Below are 23,748 nucleotides of genomic sequence, written 5' to 3'. Positions count from 1 at the left end.
TATTTACAGATCTTTATGTCAGCAGGAATCAGTGATCATATTCTTCAATCACACTTAAGTGAAATATTTCCCTTAACCCTTTGAAGACTTTCTACCCCAAGTGACTGAGGCTAAATAAGTATTTTTAATAGGTTTAGGCCACGTCTTCAAAGGGTTAAGTAGCATGAATTTCTCTTAAGTCAATACACATTTAAGGATTTCCCTTAAACGTGAATACGGCCACTGGGTCTTCTATTTTGCTAGATGAGGGAGAAAGAGAAGCCAAAATGAAAACCACTAGTCTACAACAATAAACTACCACCAGTTTCGTCAAGAACTGTTCAGACAAATGATACAACATGCATATAATATTACTTCCATTCTGAGTAACCTTACTTTTGCATCCTTTGGCAACACCGATTTTTCTTTATCAATGTAATCAATCCAATCAGTCCATTTTCCACTTGCTTGCTTCTCAAAGAAATAATCATAAATAGTTCCCCTTTCTGGAAATGAGTTGCTCTGAAAATAAACGTAAAAAAGTTATATTTAGGCATATCACTACCATATTTGGGCACATCACACTGTTTTTGTCAAACTAGTTTGACAGTGTAGACAGAGCTTTAGTTTAACAATCATAAGTGTAGTTTCTTCATTTTATACCTTTGTAATTTTGATGCTTTTAGGTTTTGGATGGTTTGGATCGGTTCCACTAATTAAGACACGGAAGAATTGATCAAACTTCTTGCAACTGTCACTGTTCAGTGTTCCACCAACTGTCCACACAAGAGAGAACAGGAACAGCCCTTGCAACCACAGGGTTATCTAAGTGGGAAAAATAAAAAAAGATTATTCTCCATAATAGAGTAGTAGTAATTATAAAAGATGAACTGGTTGTGCATGATGGGATTGTATTAGGATCTTCAAAGACAATATAGGGTCAATTCCCCCATTCATTCTATAGTTATTTAGCCTGGTAAAATTGGTGACCCATCAAAGTTAGCAATGAACGAGCTCATAGTGTTTATGAATTAGGGATTTGTCTGTTGTCCTCACTCACCTGTTGATTGCTCATTTCTGGTTGGCCTTCTTGTCCAGACACAGCAATTTCATCCATGAGGCATGTGTACAGGTTCATTAGTGAGTTGGCGAGATGAATTACAGATGTCTGGACAAACACTTTACACTCGTGTCTGATGAAATCTGAAACAAAGCAAATACATAATGATGATGGTATGCCTAAACTTTTAGCCATTCATACTATACATTATATTTGCAGGCCATTGCGACTATGTGAAATAGCAACTGAATGACACTCCAAGAGAGAAAAGTGCTGATGACAACAACTGAAGTGGAGACATACACTCCAAGTTGCATTGACCAATCGCTCTCTTTCTTGGAAATTTCCACAAGTAAAGGCCAACTCAGACAGCATCGTACGAATCCTGACAATACGAGTCGTCTTGAGATAGCACCGGGCATAGCTTTTAGGTCGTCATGAAAACTTTAAACATGTTTAATTTTCTCCCGACAAGAAGACTCATCGGGCCTCGTCATACGACGCTGTCCGAGTTGGCCTTAACTGGGTATACAAGATTAGTTTTTGGCAGCATACAATGTATACTGTAGGTCTCTTGCCAGATGTAATACAAACAGGAAAATAAAACACTAACCCCAACAAGGATCAATCAACCACTCAAACAAGTCATTGATCATTTCCTTATGTTCCTCTTTGACAGCAGGTGGTAGGTTTTCCATGTACGATGTCTTAAGAGGACGCCATCCAAGCTGGTGTGGTTCCATGTAGATCATACCACATCTACTGACAGTAGCTGGTGAGGCTTGCTCTAAGTCTGCTGGCTCAAAGATCAAATTCTGCTTGTTGTTCATTTGAATAATCTCCCCACTCATCAAACATAGCTAGAAAAAAAAAAACACTTTAGCTAAGCATGATTATATCATTTCCTATTGTGTTGAATTTTAGACTTGATATAATATAACCTCTATTACAGGGAAACATTTGGAACATAAACTGTCTCTTTAAATGGGGTGTCACCTGAATAGAGATTGGCCGTAGTGATAAAACATATATTTCCCCTTATTCGTTCAGGAAATTGTCCGCTTTATAGGGTGTCCCAAAGGAGGGGTTCTACTGTAATTGTGGTATTGCTTGAAATGTCCATCACTTGATAGACTAGAGAGGAACACAATCACTAAAAAGGTCAAAGGTGGACCACATAAGAGATGGATAGAGTTTTAACTTGAATTTCTAGTTGAGGCTAAGTAAGCACAAGTTTCTCTGTATCAAGCATGTAAACTTTACTTTACCTTCTTATTGTCATCTAAGACTGTATTCATGTTTTCGATCCAGACAGCATCCACTGGGCCATCAAATAATATCCACTTTCGATCTTCAGACTGTGATGCAGCCTGTTCACGAAATGTATTAGCCAGCACACCTAAAACAAATCAATACTTTTTTATTTAATTTTTATTGAGCACATACATCAGTATTTCCCATAAAATCAATGGCTTCTTGTTTAGGCTGAAAAAAATCTTTGTATTCCTTATATGTATTCTAACGTTTCAATTAAAATAAACATATTAAAAAGTTATTACAGATTAAGCATAGAACAACTGAGTCAAATAGGGATGCTAAGGTAATTCTCTAAAAGTTCTAAAGCTCTGTCTACACTATCAAACTAGTTTGACAAAAAAAGTGTGATGTGCCCAAATATGGTAGTGATGACATCATCATTTCCATATATGGATATGTTTTTGTCACATAAAGTTTGATAGTGTAGACAGAGCTTAATTGAATGAAAATGTATCTCCTTACCATCTGTCCATTCATGTGAGACAGGGTCAAAGCATCCATACAGCTGACCCATAGTGATAGCCTTAGGGTTTATGATTTCAAAGATAACCTTAAACTCATTCATTAGCCCTCCTGCGTGTAGATCTCCAAGAGCATTGGCCAGCACCTTGTAGGCTGATGTCTTGCCTCCCATCGGGTCACCTACGATCATGAAGCCATGACGCACAAGCATCATCTCATATATCTGAATAATCTTCTCAATGAACCATGGAACAGCTTGTAACTTCAACTTGGTGATGTTCTCATTGAGAGCTTCAAGAAGGACGACATAGTCTGGTGTTGGCAAGACCACACCTGGAAACAAGTCACTGATGATTCCTTCAAACAATGGCACATCCTAGTAATAAAAAATATACATATACTGAGGACGTTCACAATTATCAATTACATTATATGATAAAAAAAAGTACAGTACTGTACAAAGATTTATGGTACTATTAAAGGGTGGTAAGGTACTAAACTTTATGTGACAAAAAAATGAGATGTGCCCATATATAGACATGATGTCATATCACTACCATAATTGAGCATATCACTGCCATATTTGGGCACAACACACTTTTTTTTTGTCAAACTAGTTTGATAGTGTAGACAGAGCTTAAGATCTTAGTATAAAAATATAAATGTGTGGAGAGTACGATTATACAAACCTGAGCTAAGAACTTTGGTAAATTAACATCTTTAATAGCCCTCAATAACAGAATACTCTCTTTCTCATCTGGAAGAGCTAACTTCAAATTACCAGCGGCCGTCAATACAGACTTTACTGCACGCATCCCATAATCGTAGTGATGCTGAGAAGACAACTGTTCTGAACACAACCGGTATGTGGCAACGATTTTTCCAGCAAGACTTCGTGCATCAACAAATCCCATACTGTAGAGAACAATCTCACCAATCATACCATAGTCAGGTACCATCATGGCTACCGTTCTGAACAGAACCTATGAATACAAAATAGATTTCAGTATTGCATCATTGTATGTCCATCATAAAGTATTTCTGTCACCCAAGAGAGCAAACAAATTGTTGGAATGGTAAGGTATGGTAATGGTAAGTAATTTTGGTTTCCATTTGAAAATGCAATGCGAAGATGTAGACGCAAGCGAGTTGATCAATGAAAAGGCGACAGATTACATAATCCATCGCTTGTGATTATGCAAATCATATATACTTGCTTTGCATCTCTAGTGGGAACCAAGCATTAGACTTGCACAAGAGGAGGCATGTGTTTGAGACTATGTTGCAATTCTTTACTATCAATTGATTTGTGATTGGATTAGTCAAATCACTTACGTTTTGTTTACGTACTTACATTGCGTCTCTAGTGGAACCAAGCATTAGACTTGCTTTAAAGGAGGTATGTTACAATTCTTTACTATCAATTGACAAAGTTTTATATAAATGTAAATCAAACATATATCTGTAAAACCTACCTTTAAATTGTCAGGCAGATCAGATCTGCCAGCATAGCCTGGGTTCATTGTGATGAACATTGTACACGTAGGATTTAAAGTCAACTCAGTCCCTTCAAACATAAACTTCTTCTGATTTCGCTGGATAGCATGCTGAATACTTTGAATCTGTTGAGCAACCACAGACAAGACTTCTAGCTCGATCCGGTTAAACTCATCAAAGCATGCCCAAGCACCAGCTTGTGCTAGTCCTTTAAAGAACTTGCCCATAGCTTTGTAATCCAAGCCGTCTGAGCAGTTGAAGACAACACATTGTTTAGCTACTGCTTTGGCAAGATCTTTGCTGGTCTCGGTCTTGCCTGTACCTGCTGGGCCTTCAGGAGCACCTCCAAGATTCAATTTCAGAGCACCCATCAGCGTCCTAGTAAAGAAAATAGATGGTTTGGAGCATTATGAATTGGTCAGTGTATTATGTATGTATAAAAGGCAAAACTAGAATCTTTGTTACCTGTAACACCTATCTGTAAGTGGTGTGATAACCAAGCGCCCGCTATTACCAAGGTATTCATAGCCATAGCGAATCTGTGTAGTTATCATCTGAACGTCAACTTCTGTGCCATTGAAGTAGTAACGCAGTTGGCTAATCCAGTTGAAGTCAGCCTCTGAAGACACATCAAGTTCTTCTAACCGAGCAACGACATCTCTGGCTAGAAGATGGAAAGAACAAAGTGTATTAGCTAATGGAAATATTGGGAGAAGGCCAATGGAAGTGTCATGAATGGTAGGCATTGCCAAGTACCATGGAAAAGTGCATCAGGACACATTATTTTCAAAGTAGCCTGGAAATAAGAAAGTAAATTTGGTTGACATTATCTTGAATATGAAGCATGTCACATAACCTACTGGTACTGGTCCTTGTAACTGTAATACTAGATGACATATGGTGGCTATTGACTGTATACAGTTTTCGCTTACGAACACTACGTTGATGCTCAAAACAACATCACTTCCGCAACTCACTAGACCACTATCGTATATATATATATGCATTTTTGTTTTCTTTTGTTGTGTTTAGTAACAAAGAAGACATGGGTATACATGGTGTGGTAGGGCTTTGAGGGGTAGTAGGCAGGAAGAAGTCATCAATCTTACCATGTACATCCATAACTGTTAGAGCACCCAGTGTGACCCTGGCACCCTTCTCTAACTTGCCACGTACAAGATCAACGATATCACTCAGGTTCTCATTACTCTTCTCTAGGTATTTCTAAGTAAACAAATCAAAAAATATAAATTTAAGTAGTGGCATTGTAGCTGTGTCTTTATGCTTACCTGCCAACCAATCGCGAGGTACTCTAATGTTCTACTGGTCAAACAAATATTTGATTAATATTTGTTTAAATACACCTTCCAGTTACAACAGTTCTTACATACCTTGAGTCCTCCTTTTTCTGTGATAGCCTCTGCAACTTCAGTTGTCCAATAAATCTGGGTACAGCAGAGGACGACCTGTCCAGGCCATTCTAGCACCCACTTGTTACGTGGTATGCTAGCATACGCTCCTGTACCGTCCTGGATGACCTTGCGAACACTCGCTATCATGATGTCTTCTACTTGGGCTAGCCATTTCTCAACCATACCCTACAAAAAAATTGTGTAAACTCATTTTAAACAACATTGATGGGGGAGTATACATTATCTGGATGGGAATTAGTTTGTACTTACTCTAGCTTTAGCAGGGTAGATCTTTGATGACAATGGCACAGTCTCTTTCTCAGCACTGATCATGCCAACAATCTCCTGCTGGTCAGTGAACTCCAGCTTGGCAATTCCTTCAAAGCACTTCTTCAAATGAGGCTGTACACGAAGAGGATCTTTTGTCTCTGACAAGATCTCAAGTAGTTCATCATTGGACAAGAAAAAGAACCTTAATGAATGAAAAGAAACAATATTTAGATATAACTCGCCAAAGAAGCTCAAAACCACTTAATCTGTTCTTTTAAAAGGCTAATAGTTGTAATTCACTGCTAATTACCTTGGAAAATATAATCTTTTCTTCTCGAGATAGTCATTCAATCCTTTCTGGATCTCTTCAAGAAGTTGGTTTGATTCCACCAGTCTGCCCAACATGTTTGGCTGTGCTGTACATACAAGTGCCTTTGTGTCTTTGACCTGCACAGAATGAATACAAATATCATTATAAAGGCTAGGCTAGAACTTGAACAGAGATTGTAATACAAGTACTTTAAACTTTAAATTCTGTATAAAGCTCTGCCTACACTATCAAACTTTGTGTGGCAAAACAATGTGATGTGTCCATATTATGGACACAATGATGTCATATTACAACCATATTTGGACACATCACACTTTTTTTTTATAGTGTAGACAGAGCTTTAGACTTACGGATTCTGTCATGATGTCCTTCCAGTAACTATCAACAATACCAAACTTGCGTCCTTCTTCAGGCATTTGAGCCATAATATCTTCAGAACTAAAGATTGGTTCTAGATAGAGCCAAGTGGCCTGGCATTTAAGCCATGAGTCTAGAATGTCTTGCATTGTAACCAGTTTCTCTTCCCATTCCTGTGAAGTAAGAGGTAAATGAGGTCCTGTTAGGCACTGCTTTGTGGAAGCCCTAGACAAAAATGTATGGTAATGGTATTAGAGATACTATATTTGTTTTCTAACAATGTTTCTCTATTAAAATAGCCATACCTTGACTTCCTGTTCAAATGGTTTAATGTATGGAGAGCCTCGCATGGTCTGTGTCTTTACAACATGGTCATCCAGAACTAACTGTATCTCATCTACACTTGACAGAATGGAAACACCCTGAAAAAATATAGACATATATTATAAATTGATGCCCTAAGGAAATAAAAAAAAATATATATATGATATAGTACAGTATGGCGCTCAGAAGTTGGTCATTACAGACAGCACACACTACATGATTGGCAATCAACCAATCAAATGACAAGGGTACACAAAATCAACTTAATATTAAAACTAATCTGCTGCTACGCCCACCCAAACTATATACCAGGTGGTTGCACTTACTGTATCTCTATATGGCACAAATTCAAAGCTGACATCTGCCCACTCCCCTTTCATTTTCTCCATTGCTTTCTCCAGCGAGTATTCTTTACTGGCTGCAGCACCAACCTCTTCAAGCCTAAGTAACCAAGACAAATATGAAATTATTTACTGCAGTAACAACGAAATATTGCTGAGTTTCCACTAACATGTCTAGCCATTAGGAATGAGCACCAGGTGGGACATTTTTCTGAAGACCACAGTCTTGATAAATATCTGTCCTATTTCATGCACAAATACAGTAGGGGTGTTCACCAATACGTAGGTTCTTGTTCATTTCACAGAAAAGTCTCCCTTAAACTCTGTCTACACCAACAAACTAGTTCGACACAAAAAAGTGTGATGTGATTAATGGTAGTGATATAACATCATTGTGTCCATATATGGGCATATCACATTTTTTTGTCACATAAAGTTTGACAAATTGTAGAGAGAGCTTTAATAGTGGTGTCCAATGAAAGGGTTCTACTGTATGATACATGAATCAAATGTTGTCTTACTTATCCATATATTTACTGAGTCCCAATTCTAATATGTGGTAAAAGGATGTCTCTTCATCAGGCTTCAACTGGAATCCAACAACATCACTCATCTACAACAAATAAAAAGTAAATTTTATGCTGGTTAAAATGTTAAGCTGTATCTACACTATCTGTCAAACTAGTTTTACAAACAAATGTGATATGCCCAAATATGGTAGTGATATGATGTCATCGTGTCCATATATGTGCACATTTTTTCACATAAAGTTTGATAGTGCAGACAGAGCTTAATGTTACTTTCACATACAAGCCTCTGGGCTTCTGGATACTAAAGATTGATATTTGGTCTATACTGTATGTACTTTCTTGCATTTTGTATATGACCATTTTATAAATAAATTGTGAATAAACTATTTTAAGTGTGGCTCTGAGTGAGGACACTTAATCATTTTCACCATCCATAGGCAATGCACTCATTGCCTGTTAGTTGAGAACCAATGAACTATACTGTATGTATTAAGATACAATTGCATATTTGTACATGGAAAATGAGTCTATTAGTCAACTATTCAAGGATTTTCTACAGTATAGGCAACATACAATCAGTTCAAACAAGTTTATTTTGTACCCTTTCCCAATGACGGTCCCTAATTCCAGGATTACAGACAACAGATAGAACTGGCAAGTGTTGCTTGAATTTATCAATCTTCCCCTTGACATTGTTCGCAATTCTCTGTGGTCCTGGCTGGTCACCAAATGACTTTGCTAATTTGTACATAGTCCTGTACATTGTGTCCACTGTCTCTGTCACTTTCTCTGCATCAAGCTGTTGGAATGGACCTAGTGTTGAGATGGAAAATAATATTAGAAAGTTTAAAAGGTTTGTAGGAATATGGTAAGCAAGTTTAAAGCTCTGTCTAAACTATCAAATTAGTTTGACAAAAAAAGTGTGATGTGCTTAAATATGGTAGTGATATGACATCATTATGTCCATATATGGGCACATCAAATTTTTGTCACATAAAGTTTGATGTAGACAGAGCTTAAGGAGTACTGGAGAGATGGTATGGCAGCATGCAGTGAGTGATAGTCATTTTGTTGTACATACATTTTTTAAGGGGTAGGGTTCTTGATTCTTAGTGTGATAATATCTATTGCATCTCAAATGAAGCCACTATATACAGGGTGCAGGTGAAACTTGATAGAAACAGCCCATAATAATAACTCAAGAAACCTCTGATGAAAGATGTGCTAAGCGCACATAAACCATATGTGTTCATGTGTTTTAAGATAATTACAGTTAATAAATGTATTACATAGTCTCTGTGATAGCTTACCATTCAACCATGTCTCATACTGTGTATGGAAATCAAGTGCAGTACTCCAAAGGCTGTCGTAAGGAGTTTTTGCTGCAAACATGGCAGAAAGTAGGGGGAAACTAGTTGCCTCCCACTCAAGTAGTTCCTCTTCTTTGTTCAGACCATCAAGTTTATCTCTGGCATCTTCCATTTGGCTCTGAAGCTCATTTAGTTTGTCCACATTTCCCTTCATTTCGTCCATACTCAACATCTTTAGAAAAAGAAATAATTTGTAATGTGTAAATTGGAAAGTTTTAATTTAAGACTTACTTTTAATAATTCATTGATTTTGTATTCACACACAAATAATTATACTGTGTTACATACTATATGTTAAACAAACCAATTACTGTATACACACAACTAAGTACAAACATGGACACAGATAACAACAAATGTATATACTTTTAAAGCAACACCAAACAAGCGTTCTGACTATAAACTTGAGCATTTTAACCAACTTCACCAACTGAATGGCATACTTATTATATACAGAGTAGTTTAAAGCACAACAATAAACACATGCGGATACAGTTTTCCCATTGTTAAATCCCAGTTTTAAGTATTCACCATAAACACTATTAAGCAGTTTTGAAACTTTAATCATTTGGCCTCATTCCCTTTACTACATCCCTAAATATTAAACCAAGCTAATTTTTGAATGTAATATCCTGTTAGGTCCAACAAAATTTCTATAGAAACCATATGCATAGTAAACCAATATAACACTTTTAACAAATTTCTAAAAAACCAAATTACACTAATACCCTTTTCACATGCATAAATTGTTACAATTTGTAACCAGGTTTGATCTCCCGAACTGTGAGAAATCTCAAGAGAAAGCATAGTAGTAAAGCAGTAACAACTCGGGACATCTTGAAACAAAAACAGGCCTCTCATGGTTTTGTTTTTCCCCACAAGGGGTCCCCTGTGAAATCTCGACAGATTTTCAACAAGATGTTACATTTAGCAGATGTGAAAAGGGTATTAGTGAAAATAAAAAGGAATGTTTTAGTAGTAACAAACAAGCAAACACAACAGTAAAACTGAAGATATTAACACCAACATTAAATGATACTATACCTTTCCTCTTGGCTATTCAAAAGCATTACGGAGAAAAAAATTATAAATTTAAATAGTAAAAGTAAATACTAGAATTGTCATAAATGGGTAGAAACTGTCTCTTTACTGGGACTCACACATATACTGTAAAGCATAACAGATAAACAAGTAAATTTTAAGGTTTTTATCAAGATAAATTATTATTGTAACATTTTTAGTTATACCTCCTTCTTCCTGAAAAGTTCCACTTCACGGTTATACTCTTGTAGTTTATCATCAAATTGTTGAATCTTCTTTCGCACCTCTTCTTCTGCCTGTTCTCGTCTGCTCAAGAGACGGTTACGACACAACTCAAAGACAGTCTGAATGTGGTCTGGCCAATGGAACACTGTACTGTTCACCTTTATGTCCTCATCTTTAACAAAATAATACTTTAGAATTGGAAAATACCAAACAGTTTCTTTCACTCTGTCTACACTATCTAACTAGTTTGACAAAAAAAGTGTGATGAGCCCAAAAATGGTAGTGATATGTCAAAATACGGTAGTGATATGAAATCATCATATCCATATATGGGCACATCACATTTTTTTGTCACATAAAGTTTGAGAATGCAGACAAGGCTTTCAATAGCATTTTAATAGCTTTGATAGCTTGTCTTTCATTCCCAGGATTCAAGGAATTAAAGATTTGTATTAGGGTGTCTAAACAAGTCTAACTGTGGAATGGTGAAAATATGACAAAATTCCTGATCTTCATAGCTCTTACTTACATGGAAGTGTTGCATAGTCTAATAAAAACATCAAGCGGCTAGCTGCCTCGTCAATCTCATCCTTGAGTTTGTGAACTGTGACCTCACTAGAAACTCGCAAGTAATCACCAAGCTCTACAACACCTGATGTGGTATCTGGCATCTCGCTCACACGTTCCGTGATTTCATCATATCGTTTGCAGATACTGAAAATAAATTACATATAACACCTTGAAGAAAGTAGATAATCTTTTTTTAGTTATAACTCTTTAAGGAGCTGCCTCCAGTTTAAAGTCAAGTCAAGATTATGTATACCAACCAGAGATCCACTTTTCAATTGCATGACCCACTATACAACCCCTGAGAGAGGTGCGTCATTTGTCCGATATGCATCATACACGCCTCTCCCGGGGTTGTATAGTGCATTAGTTCTGTGTTGAATATTGTGTCCTTATTTGTGTTTGTTTACATTTTAAATATCTATATTAATTTTTTTTATTTAGTTATTATAATTTGTTGTACCTTTTGTTCAATACCCTGTTTTCATCAACTTCAAACTTGACTAGACGTTCCTTCAACTTTTGCGCTCTGTTACAAAGGTCAAGGTTCAGCATCCTGCAGTCCAGACAGAACATACTGAGAGGAACAGTGATGTGGAGAGAAGAGATCTCCTCTTTCAGCTGGACATAACTATTAATCTTCTTAATGAATCCTTGCAAAGAGTGCCGCTCTTTAAGGAATGCAGATACGTCTGCCTCTGCCTTGTTGTTCAGAAGGTCGTGGTATTTCTTATACGTGTTCAGATAGCGTGATGGACCAACTGTGTTTTGTTTGAAGATTTCCATGGCTTTGTCTATGAAATCAGTCACTAATTGTTCTTCAAGTTTCACTGTTCGTAGTAGCAGACGATGGCTTTTAAGCTCTGGGAAAATATCACACTCGACCTGAAGCAAAGAGTATAAAGAATGAGTACAATGTACCATTTAAAAAATAGCTTGTGTGATTATTGTAAAAAGTTAGAAACAAAGTTATGTGATTTTGGTCCATTTAAAAGATGTTTTTATAACAGCTAGATCAGGTAATAGAATAGTACCTACCCTTTGTAAGCCTTCTCCTGACTGAATAACTTCAGAGAAGCACTTGAGAATGATGTCTCTGCAGTGTCTGAATGGTGGGTCAAAGGAAATCTTAGGCTCATCTACCTTCAACTTAATGATCATGATTTGAGGCATGACATATTCAAGTGCCTTGTACCCATCTTCAAAATCATTCCCCGCCTGATAAAATATATAAGTACGAATAAAACAATGGATTAAACTACAATTAAAAGGAAAGAGGAAAGAGAAAAGAATCTGGCATAGACAGAAATGTTCCTGACAACACGATTCAGAAGTGTGTTGGAAATGTATTTCATTACCAGTTCCTGGTACCTGTGGAGTAATGGTTATGAGTGCTCACTGGCTAAACCTTAGGAGTGCTAAACCATGGGGCCTTTGCCCTGTGCATTACACCACTGCCTGGTTCCCTATTCCTTCAAAATAATTGTTATACAAACTGATGTATATTATACTGTAGACCACCTACTACATTTCTTTTCATTTATTTCCTCAGAAAAGAACAACACATAACAAAACAAAAAGAGTTCAAAATTCAAGACTGGTTAAACAAACAGCAAAATGAATCACTGTCAAGTGGCTCACCAAAATGGAAATTGTACAGATTTTTTGTATTTGTGAAGCATTCCTAAATCTACTATGCTCATACTATGCTACTACTAGTTTGACAAAAAAAGTGTGATGTGCCCAAATATCGTAGTGATATGCTTAAATATGGTATTAGATATGACATCATGTCCATATATGGGCACATCACATTTTTTTGTCACATAAAGTTTGATAGTCTAGCTTAAGGACATACATTATGAATTTCAAAGAACTCCAAAAAGTCAGCCAATGAATTGATGACCATGCTTCTTAGTTGGATAGACATCAGAGCAGCAATGCATGCAAAGAATTCCTGGAGACGTTGGGTTGACTCCAGGCTGTGAAGATGCAGCCACAACTGCCGATGGTTTGATATTATTTGTGCACAGCTTGGAATCCACCTGAGAAAAAAAATAGTCAGAGAGTAATCTCTTTAATTTAGATCCACATAAATGAAGATGTGTAGATAGTGGCGCAATGGCTATGAGCGCTTACTGATTAAACCAATGTGCCCCAGAGCTTAAGGGGTTCCAGAGCATGAGCAGCCTCAATTCAACTACTTAGAGCTGGAGGGCCCTTAGGAGTGCTAAACCTTTGCACTCTGCTTTACGCCACTTTGTGTAGATTGGCTTTGGGTTGTCGCAAGTCCTAATTCATTCACATACTTACGTTGTCTTAAGGATTTGATGTGCCTCTTTACAGTGCTGTTTGACAAGGACTTCAAACTCTTCTGGAAGCAGTGGTAACTCTGCTGAGAGTAGATCTGACAAACGTACGAATCGTAGGTGACTGAATCTACAAATATACAAAGGTATATTATCAATTATTCTACTAAAACCATGTCCAAGAAATTCAGAAATATGCCATATCCAGAAAACATTAACAATAGAATCTGTGTAAACTTTAACAAATGTAGAATAGATCTGGTTATACACAATGCATTTTCTCTATATAATCGATGTAGAACATTCACAAACCTATAAGTAGACCTCAGGTATCCAAGAGCCTACAGAAAATTAAATACCAAAGCCTACCTCTCATGCCATAGATCCTGTAGTTCTAACATCATAGGGTTTGTAGTAAACAGATGCTGTTCATTGTGCTCTTTGTTGACCGAGTACGTATTATGCCAGGGGACAGGCGCCCTCACAATCCGCCGTGGGAACACTTTAGGAATCCAGTCGATGTAAAGACGAATTTTTTCTTCTGGGTCTTTTAATATGTAATCAACTAAAAATAGAAAACAAATTAATTAAATATTTGACGGGAAAAACTTCATTTAGCAAGCTCACGATAGTGGAGTGATTTATTTTATTCATTTATCTACTAAAAAACATTTGAACAGGATACTGTTTTACTTCTATGCTCCTGTTTTGAGTATTTGTACATGGGCTAAAAAACAATATACTTCATGTTTTAAAAAGTATTAATTATAAAAATAAATAATAAATATATGTGGTAAAGTACTTACTAATGGCTTTTCTAGCACTAAAATCATAGTCACAGAATATCTCATTTTCAAGTATTTCAACAGCTTTCTGCATCGAAGCACTTTCAAGTAAAGAATTCGGCACATGACTTCTGACATTCTCAATCATACCTGCTGGTGGAGACGCCAACATTGACGATTGTATTCCTTTAGTAATGTAGTAATGATAACGCTGTTGATGAAAAAAAAAACAAATAATTTTTTGTAATTTTATACACACCCAACAGCGAGCAACTTGGCAATTATAGGATGGATAAACTATTTTATAATTTATCGTGGTTATAAACTAAGGTTCATTTGAGACTTAGGAGGCGTAGATGAAAGAGTTACAACTCTGGCACTACTGTAGGTCAGGATTAAACACTGGACCTTTGGATTAGAAGACAAGCAGGATAAATTATTGGTGAGAAAGTTGTTTATCTATATTAGATTTTCTTTTTTGACATAGATAAGACAGAAAATGACCACTTGCCTCTAAATCTCTTTCGCTTGGTTCTCCTTCATTCTCGTCTTCTCTGCTTTCTTTGTCCAAAATGATGTCCATTTGCTCCATTGGGGTCATCGGTCGAGAAAGAGGTGGCACAGGAACAAGTCTACAAAAAAGTGGTTACTATACATTCAGTCATATGTGTTAGGTTCGACCACAATGTCCAGTTTGCAATGTACATTGTACTCCAACCCAAAACTTTTGACTGAATGAGTGTTGTAAGAAATTTGACTTTAATAATAATATCGTTGTTGTTGTGAAGCATTATATTAATATAAGCTATTATGAATGCTTTGAAACAGTCGTCCAAACACACAACTTACGCCATGCTCTGTAAATTTTGACCATTTTTCTTGCTCACAAATGTCTTAGCACGTGGTGAGAGCTGCATCAGTTTTGTAGGTGAAGTCTTCCCATTTCTTGGTGATCTCTTTGCTGATAATTGGTTAAGTAAAATAAAGATGAATTTGCACAAATAAATGATAAAACGGTGGTATGTTAGGTAGCTCCCATTTGAAGGTAGGGGTGTAATATTCTTCTATTTGAAATGGCTAATGCTGGTTTATCCAAGTAGCTAAGCACAAAATATGCTAAATACATTACTATTTTATCAATTACTACTAGAGTATAAATAATGCAAAATTTTGATGAGAATGACAGTAACATTTTATAATATTTATCTAAACATTTTATAAAATTAGGCTCCTGATATGTTTTGTATGTAGCTCTGTCTAAACTATCAAACTTTATTTATGTGACAACAAAATGTGATATGCCCATATATGGACACGATGATGTCATATCACTACCATATTTGGGCACATCACACTTTTTTTTTAATAAACTAGTTTGATAGTGTAGACAGAGCTTCAGTAGAGCAGAAACATTTATAATTAATTTAATCATAGAAGTCCTTATATAACTGCTATAAAACAATAAAACAATCAATTAAATCAGAGAAATTAACAGTTAATAAAATAGCCAATATAATTATATTTATAGAAACATATTTATCTGTAATAGATATGTGAAATTAAGTGGCAGACAATAGCTAATCAATAAAAGCTAGGTTTTCACCTGACTACAGAGTTGAAAGGAAGTAACCGCTATTGAAAACAATTTATGTAGATATCCTCATTATAACCATTGACTTGAGAAATCAATTGTAGAGAATTTCTGTGTTAGCATGTTTTATGCATAATGATATGGTTAGATGTTTTATAATTTACTGGAGTAATGCAATTGGTACTGTTAATATACAGCACATTAAGACTAGATGCACAAAGTATAGGGGGTGGCCATAAGATTAATTTTAACTAAAGATTATAAACCAGTGACCTGAATTAAATTTTTACTGGCCATCAATTTCAACCAAAAAATGACCGGCCAAAGCTGGTCAGTTTCTGTGAGGTGTTACACGCCCGTTCTTGTTTTTACTGGCCATTAGCCGGTGGACATATACATGAAAACCTAGCATGTATTTAATACGGACTTACAATTTAGGTCAATGTTGATGATAATGCATATTATTATTAATTATAAAATCATTATATTAGGTGTTAAGTTACAGTTATTATCTATCTACTTGCCATGAGTAAACAAATTGAATGTATAATAGAATAACACACACGTTAACTAAACAATTTCCAACTCGATAACCATTAGAAGTCATAAGTGAGAAATGAAATCCAAGATGACTGTACAATAATTGGAGTAAAGGCCAATTTACACAGACGAGTAATAACAGTAAGCGGAAAACTGCATAGCTTGTCTCACATAGAATCTGTATCTATCCTGAGCAGAAACCGCATTTAGTGCAAATGGGGATAAGGAATTTTTTTTTTATTTCAACCATCTTTAAAGAGGGTATAACCCTTCCAGTTTAGCACAGTGGGTTAACTGATATTCAGGGGCCCTCTTTAACAAATTAAAAATACATTGCAACAATAGATTAAATATTTTTATTACCGTTACCGCTTGTCTGTGTAAATTGGCCTTAATGATCATTTCTCCTAGCAAGATGCATGTATGTATCATGTATTCTATAGCCGAGTTCTAAGACCTGTATGGATTTCAATTTATTTTTAATTCTCAAAGTAATGAAATATATTAAATTAAATTATTTGGATAATAGTTATTTATATTATAATTCAAAAACAAAATATTGAATATTCACTGTGTATGAACCTACAGTATGTATGAATGCATCAAGTGAATGCATTGGACACCTGCCTATAACAAATGCCATTGAAATCAATTCATTAGTTATTGTGATTTACTTCTTCATAAGGCTATAATAACCTTCATTAAAAATAATAGCGGAATTATACAATATATCAGGTCCTGCAAAGCATCAAGATATAACACAGTGTTTGTTACATGAATAAAGCAGAACAGTATTAAACGCATTATTAAACTCTGTCTACACTATTATGTGACAAAAAATGTGATGCGCCCATATATGGACACAATGTCATATCACTACCATATTTGGGCACATCACACTCTTTTTTTAAACTAGTTTGATAGTCTAGATAGGCTTTAGCAAATTTGTCTGCATTTAATACAGTACAATAATATTAGTCTCACAAAATTAGCAGGCATAATTTTATAACTCTCTTGCTACAGTATATTATTCATTGACGTATAGATAGAAAATAAAGCAAAATAATCAAGAGTAAAAGGATACGTGAGTAACTACGTTTTCTGTTCATGGATGGCTGCGTACAAGACCGCGTCATGATCTTGGGCAGTGAGCGTATCTTAAGATTTTTCGCAGATGGCGTGTAGTTATTAGCTATGGATTCGCTGGGAGTTCGGTGGTATTTTTGTTCTTTGAAGGGGGATGCCTTAGTCCAGGAAGGATCCTTCATGATTGGCGGGTGTTCACTGTGTCGTAATACAATCTGTGAAATGAAATAATTACTGTATAATATAATAATATAACTGGAATTAAACCTAGGATGCCATGTTAGACACAAGCAAATATATATTTTTTCATTTAAAGATGAATTGTTCCCCAAAAACATGAAAAATGAAGATTAATTAAATCAGACTTTGAATAGGTTATTTTGTAGTTTTAATCAAGTTAATCACTTGCTTAGAAAAAAACCCCGAAAAAAATTATGTTTCACTTATAAAATGACAAAATAAATGGTTAAATTCAACCAAAATCCATTGGCTGGCAGCCAATTTGACTATTTTTTGCTTTAAATTACAGTTTTTTCAGGTAAATAATTTTTGTGGCGTGGATAAGTGGATTATTATATGATATTAAAATGGCATATTTTTTTTCAGGGGGACAATACATCTTTAACAATGTTTCAACAATTAGTATTCCAGTACTGGCAAATGACAATTAATGTTTGGACCTTGGACTATCAAAGCGAGAAGGATACAACTATTATTAATTGCATAGATCATCATTTAAGTTCCAATACCAGTTGCTAGGATACATGATACAATATGGTTTACCTGTTTACTACGGAGGGAATGAGAATTTATTATATTGTTGTAATTGTATCGACATAAATTTTAAGGTCAGAAGAATAGCATAATGAATGTTGAAATATTGAATAACAAAAGGCCTTATTTTAGTATGTTATTGTTAAGTTTCACTAATTCTACTTGTAAGAATAGTAACAATGGCGTTACATTATCCATTAATTAACTGTAATATATTTGATCACACCAATTAAGAATGTTCTTTTATTCAGATGTATTTTTGTGCTTTACCATGAATACAATAGGTTAGTTGTCATACAACTATCTGTATCTATTTGTAAAAGTGTGTTGTTTACATTATAATATTGACTCAGTATCTGCAAGTCAACTTTAAGAAATAAAGCACAAACATTTGCTAGAGCAGTATCCTTTGTTCTTAATGTAAATATATCTTCTCTACTAGATGTATAAATAATGAATTGAATTTAAATGTAATTGCTCTAGACTTAGACCAATGCTTCCAGATCTTAATCTTTGGTTTTCCAACATCCAGCAGGTCCACCAACTATTTACCTATCAAATCCGACAATTTTCCTTGCATTTAGCCACCATATTTTTTAGAATCTTAATAATCTTAATTAATTACGGTATATAAAAATAATAGGCCTACAAAATTATATCATTTTAAGATAAAACTTGGATCCACAATCTATATTTTTCTATCTGTACTTTGATAATTATAATCATTACAATTATTTAAGTAACAAAATAGTTTAAAAAAAGAAATTAAATCATGGTGTAAGTAGAACTTTGTTATTTTATTTGAAAAGACTATAAATTGGTTAGGAATGAGGGAAAGGTGATCTTACCTGATACAAGTCCGAAGGGTTATCACTGCCCTCTGGAGGCAGCGGTGGGATTCCCGGTAAACCCCTCGTTTTACTACAACTGAGTAATGGCGTTTCTGAACACTGAAATGAAAGAAACTATTCATTATATTAGCAAACATAATAATGTCAACCAGAATTTTACATTAAAATTAATAAGGACCACTATAGAAACCAATTTTGTGATTATTTAAAAAGAAAACAACTTTGTATATATAGGCCTAAATCAATATTTACTTTACTGTAGGCCTATAGGCTATCTATGTGTTCAAGACAATGATTACGTAATAATAAAAAATATGAATGAAGAATTTACCTTAGCACGATCCAAGGCCATGATGACTTGTCTTGTTTTCAAAACTCTCCTGTCTGTGTGGTGAAATCTGTGTGTGGTTGTTTTTATCAGTCTGATGGTGTGATTTTGTTCAGAATGTTACCCATAACATTGCTTTATATAAAAGACTGTTAAGCCTAATTTAATTCTAGTCTTGACGTAGGCTAGGTCAAGGAACAGTCCAAGCCCTAATTGGTCCAGGCAATTTCAGCTTATTCTCCTAGAACGAAGTGAGTTGTGCCGTCCATTTTCGTGAAGCGAAATGTTTTGAGTGTGTTTATTACCTGACAAGCTCTGTTAAATGTTGTTGTAAATACGCTACAATTAGTGTAATTCAAACACCACAAAATTACGGTTGTTGAAATTGGTTAAATCTACAAACTTTTTAAATCATAGTACTGCAAAAAAGTAAACTTTACTAACTTTACAAACTGGGGCTAGCGAACAAGAAGTGCATCAGGTTGCTAGGTCCGAAAAGCAATCAATTATAAATGAGGGCGCTAGACTGATAAATTGAAGAGTCAGAAAAAAAAGTTACATAACGCGTAGCATGTATTAGGCTAGGTACGTGCTAACTTTTAAACTAATTTAAAGATGTATTGTCTCCCTGAAAATATTTTTTAAATTTGTTTTGATGAATATACCATGTTAATGTCACATAATAGTTATCCACTTTGCCTAAAAATTGGACCTAAAAAAGAAAGAGAAAACTGTAATTTAATGCAAAAAATGGTCAAATTGGCCAGCTGCCAGCCAATTGATTTTTGGTTGAATTTAACCTTTTATTATGCTATTTTATAAGTAAAGTCATTAATTTTATAAAAACTACAAAATAACCTATTCAAAGTCTGATTTAATTAACCTTAATTGTTCATGTTTTTGGGGGACAATGTACATCTTTAAGCTAACTAATAGTTTTTTATACATTAAATATAGGCCTATTAAATTGTATTTTATTAATTTATAGAGAAAGAAAAACATAGAGGTTTAAATACCTCCATGGAGAAAAATGTGTTGTCTTTTAAAAATCGTGTCTAATCGTTGCTATTTTGCTTTTACTTATTGTCTTTGTTTCTAAAGTAAAGTGGATTGTCTAACTAAGATTTTAGGTTTATTTCTAACTAGCTTAGTTTTTACGTAATTATTTTTAGTTTAGTTTTAACGTGTTCGTAACGTATTTATTAATATGTACTATAGCCAAAGAACTTATAAGTGTTATAAGTTCTTTGCTATAGCCTACTATAAAAATAAGGAGCATCACCAACACAACTGATACAGCGCCCTCTTTGATCATGTCATAAGAACCGAAAGAGCGTTGTTTACAATTTTTACGGAGCTGAGCATTTCTGAAACATGTAAGTCAATCCTTGATTATCGTATAAATCATTAAATTAATTTTCATGTTTACATTAGAACTTAGTTTAATTGACATTTTTATTTCTTTATTATATAAACTTGTTTAAAAATTTCATTGCGCATAGTGTTTTTTAGACTCTGATTTACCGGCAGCATCGTAATACGAACGAAGGCGTTCCGAGCTGGTGAAATCAACGCTAGGCCCACCTTAAATATCAACCTAGTAGGCCTAGCTAGTAAAATGTATTAAATAGCAAGGTCAATATCGTATATCCTATGATACTATAGAAGAATTACTCGGAAACTTCCTAGGCCTACAGCTTATTCAGTTTTTCGCCCATTTGTTTATGAATGATTGTTTGAATTTGAGCAAGATTGAAGATTTTTTTTTAAAAATTAACCATACATAGCCTAGTTCATACTTTTTAATACTGCAGTAAATCTTAATCTGACTATCGCTAAATTTTACAGGGCAGGAAGCAGAAGTCGTAGTAGGAGTCGAAGCAGGAAGGATTCAGCTAAAAAGGAAAGAGCAAGAGACAAGAAACGTAGAAGTATTAGTGCCTCATCCAGCAGCAGCAGGTAAGTGTGCACACAGTGCGATTATTCTGTAAGTTTGTTAGCATAGAAGTATTTTCTTAAATCATTGTATAATTTACAACATTATTGACATTTTCTTTTAGTTCTGGAAGCAGCAGTCGATCAAGCTCTTCTGGTTCGTCGAGCAGCTCTGGCAGCTCCAGAAGTTCTGGTAGTTCACGTTCCAGAAGCACCTCCAGTTCATCTAGATCTAGTTCCAGTGGAAGTTCCAGTAGTTCTCATAGCAAAGATCCAACAAAGAAAAAGGCCTCAAAGTTAGTATTATTGAACATCTAGTAATGGTGCTCTTGCCTGTATTTTTTTTTTTTGGTGACCGAATACACAAGGTTCTGCACAGTATAGGATCATTGATGATGTGTTCAAGTATGCTGTAATGATAGACAGAAGATGCACCAGGCTTAAGGTGTAAAATTACACCAAATTATATCCATTTTTAACAATTAAAAACATTTCGTTTTAGATCAAGGTCCAAGTCACCAAAAAGACGTAAAAGAACACCATCCCCAAAACCGACTCGCATCCACGTCGGCCGTCTCACTAGAAATGTTAACCGAGATCATCTTCTTGAAATATTCTCAATGTACGGTGCCGTAAAGAGCGTGGAATTGCCTCCAGACAGACGCCATGGCACATTTGGAAAAGGTTTTGGATATGTTGATTTTGAGAATGGGCAGGATGCAGAAAAAGCTATGAAACATATGGATGGAGGTAGGATACGATGTGTATAACGTTACAGAAACAAGACAAGACTATCTCTATGGAAAAGTAAAGATGGAGATATAGAACAACCACCATTGGTGTACTGCATGGGGCGAAGGTCCCTGGTTTAGCAATAACGCTGGGTAGTTTGAATCATTGAGGTGTTCCCTGGGTTTAGCCAGTGAGTGCTCATAGCTGTTATGCCACTGACCACCAATCTTTAAAATACTAATTAATTATAGTAGTTATGAAATAGAATGTTTTTAAGAATAACATAAATACGACTTACTACGATAATCATAATCTTTATGTTAAAGGCCAAATTGATGGACAAGAAGTAACCGCTGCATTTGTGCTGCAGCCCAGACCAAGACCACCAATGCAAAGGAGGAGTCCACCAAGACGATTCCAGCAACCAAGAAGAAGATGGTCACCACCAAGGAGAAGAAGGTAGGACAATAAATAATTATTCTTGAATGAATGTCCACAACAACATATTAAACAAACCCTAATCTTTTCCACTACGCAAGTGCGTCTATGGTTTTAGAATAAGGAGTTTTGAATATTAAAAATTGTACTACGAACTATTACGATCTTCAAATCGCTTCACTATCCTATTTTAGTGTGATTTTCTGTTTTCTTTGTTGTATATATGGAATATTTATTATGAAATAAAGTGATCAATCAATAGAAATATATATATGCTATCAATTTTGTTTTTATCTAATAGGTCACCACCTAAACGCAGATCACCACGTAGAAGATCAAGGTCACGTTCAAGGTCACCAGCAAACCGAAGGCGGCGTTACAGTAGATCTAGCTCAAGTTCATCCCGTTAATTTTTAAATGTTTTTTTCTAATCATTATTGGTCAAGCTATCAGATGAGTTTTAAATGTCATTTTTTTTGTGATGTTGGGACAAAAAGTGGTGTCTATTTGGAACAATAAAGACACTTCTAAGGTTGAGTGAATGAAGCTATAAAAATTGACTAAATCACTAAATCTGTTCTTTCTATATAAGCAAATCCTACAAAAGGGAAATATACTTGGACACTATTACACAGAATATACTAATGCTTTTTTCACATCTAGCAAGGCATGTAGACCTGTTGTTTTTATGTCAAATGTTAATTGTAGATACCTGATATGTAAATAAATTGTTTAAAATAATGTGGGCATAGTACAGTATTTAAATATTACTGCTGTATGTAATCCAAGATTTATTACTTTATGTTTTCAACAAACAAAATTGAATGGCAATGTATAGATGTTAGTAGCACAAATGGAATGTTATTACAACATATTTAAATTCATGTGCTCCCTAAAACATGTCTAAAAAATAGTCATTTAAGCAAGACATTTGTATTAATTAATTCTCCATATGTCGATTTTAAAAAGTGAAGGCAAACGTATCGTTAATTTATAATGTGCAGTAAAAAAATGGTGTGGAAAGTAGTGTTTTAATCCGTTTTTAGTATTAAACTTTTTTTATTGGAAAAATAAATGGGTTTTTGACTTGATATGTTTGCTAATATTAATTTACAAATATGCACTTTTAGTCTAGGAAAAAAATAAGTTAGGGGGAGTGGAATGTTAGAGGCAGTCAACATAGCCAGATATCCTAATTAATTCCTTCTGCCTTTTTTCAAAATGGCCACCATTTCAATACAAGGCAAAACATTAAGTGTCAATAGGGCTTAGAGTGATCAGAAGGGATTACTTAGG

General features: G+C 35.0%; 2 protein-coding genes across 2 annotated transcripts in view; one reads left to right on the top strand and one right to left on the bottom strand.

Moving 5' to 3' along the window:
- LOC144841017 (dynein axonemal heavy chain 3-like) overlaps window positions 1-19,398 on the bottom strand; it is a 33,545-nt gene extending 14,147 nt beyond the window's left edge. Inside the window, exons 1-32 of the mRNA XM_078697162.1 lie at window positions 19,351-19,398; window positions 19,017-19,118; window positions 17,393-17,609; window positions 15,027-15,138; window positions 14,689-14,809; window positions 14,199-14,388; window positions 13,762-13,957; window positions 13,397-13,522; window positions 12,942-13,128; window positions 12,122-12,301; window positions 11,547-11,968; window positions 11,046-11,230; window positions 10,498-10,688; window positions 9,191-9,422; window positions 8,482-8,693; window positions 7,872-7,963; window positions 7,336-7,450; window positions 6,991-7,107; window positions 6,679-6,858; window positions 6,308-6,444; window positions 5,998-6,199; window positions 5,707-5,913; window positions 5,425-5,539; window positions 4,781-4,979; window positions 4,294-4,693; window positions 3,508-3,801; window positions 2,819-3,194; window positions 2,308-2,438; window positions 1,653-1,899; window positions 1,040-1,182; window positions 643-804; window positions 376-501 (exon numbers count right to left, since the gene is read on the bottom strand). Coding sequence (XP_078553288.1) covers window positions 376-501; window positions 643-804; window positions 1,040-1,182; window positions 1,653-1,899; window positions 2,308-2,438; window positions 2,819-3,194; window positions 3,508-3,801; window positions 4,294-4,693; window positions 4,781-4,979; window positions 5,425-5,539; window positions 5,707-5,913; window positions 5,998-6,199; window positions 6,308-6,444; window positions 6,679-6,858; window positions 6,991-7,107; window positions 7,336-7,450; window positions 7,872-7,963; window positions 8,482-8,693; window positions 9,191-9,422; window positions 10,498-10,688; window positions 11,046-11,230; window positions 11,547-11,968; window positions 12,122-12,301; window positions 12,942-13,128; window positions 13,397-13,522; window positions 13,762-13,957; window positions 14,199-14,388; window positions 14,689-14,809; window positions 15,027-15,138; window positions 17,393-17,609; window positions 19,017-19,118; window positions 19,351-19,371 — 5,937 coding nt within the window. The 5' untranslated portion in view covers window positions 19,372-19,398. The remainder of the gene's footprint in view (window positions 1-375; window positions 502-642; window positions 805-1,039; window positions 1,183-1,652; window positions 1,900-2,307; window positions 2,439-2,818; window positions 3,195-3,507; window positions 3,802-4,293; window positions 4,694-4,780; window positions 4,980-5,424; window positions 5,540-5,706; window positions 5,914-5,997; window positions 6,200-6,307; window positions 6,445-6,678; window positions 6,859-6,990; window positions 7,108-7,335; window positions 7,451-7,871; window positions 7,964-8,481; window positions 8,694-9,190; window positions 9,423-10,497; window positions 10,689-11,045; window positions 11,231-11,546; window positions 11,969-12,121; window positions 12,302-12,941; window positions 13,129-13,396; window positions 13,523-13,761; window positions 13,958-14,198; window positions 14,389-14,688; window positions 14,810-15,026; window positions 15,139-17,392; window positions 17,610-19,016; window positions 19,119-19,350) is intronic.
- Window positions 19,399-20,660: 1,262 nt separating this feature from the next.
- Window positions 20,661-23,543, top strand: LOC144841321 (uncharacterized). Its single transcript, XM_078697616.1, has 6 exons — window positions 20,661-20,723; window positions 21,196-21,306; window positions 21,408-21,578; window positions 21,785-22,032; window positions 22,341-22,473; window positions 22,754-23,543. Coding segments are annotated over exons 1-6 (774 nt in total). The 5' UTR covers window positions 20,661-20,721; the 3' UTR covers window positions 22,863-23,543.
- Window positions 23,544-23,748: the final 205 nt, after the last annotated feature.

This window comes from Antedon bifida, chromosome 4 (assembly GCF_963402885.1).
Source record: "Antedon bifida chromosome 4, ecAntBifi1.1, whole genome shotgun sequence".
Lineage (NCBI taxonomy): Eukaryota > Metazoa > Echinodermata > Crinoidea > Comatulida > Antedonidae > Antedon > Antedon bifida.
This window is presented reverse-complemented; position numbering and strand designations above follow the sequence as displayed.

Bases quoted from the DNA above. Each gene is read 5' to 3' on its own strand.
- LOC144841321 (XM_078697616.1), top strand. The intron at 21,307-21,407 runs GTAAGTGTGCAC...ATTTTCTTTTAG, and splicing joins GCCTCATCCAGCAGCAGCAG to TTCTGGAAGCAGCAGTCGAT. The intron at 22,033-22,340 runs GTAGGATACGAT...TTTATGTTAAAG, and splicing joins TATGAAACATATGGATGGAG to GCCAAATTGATGGACAAGAA.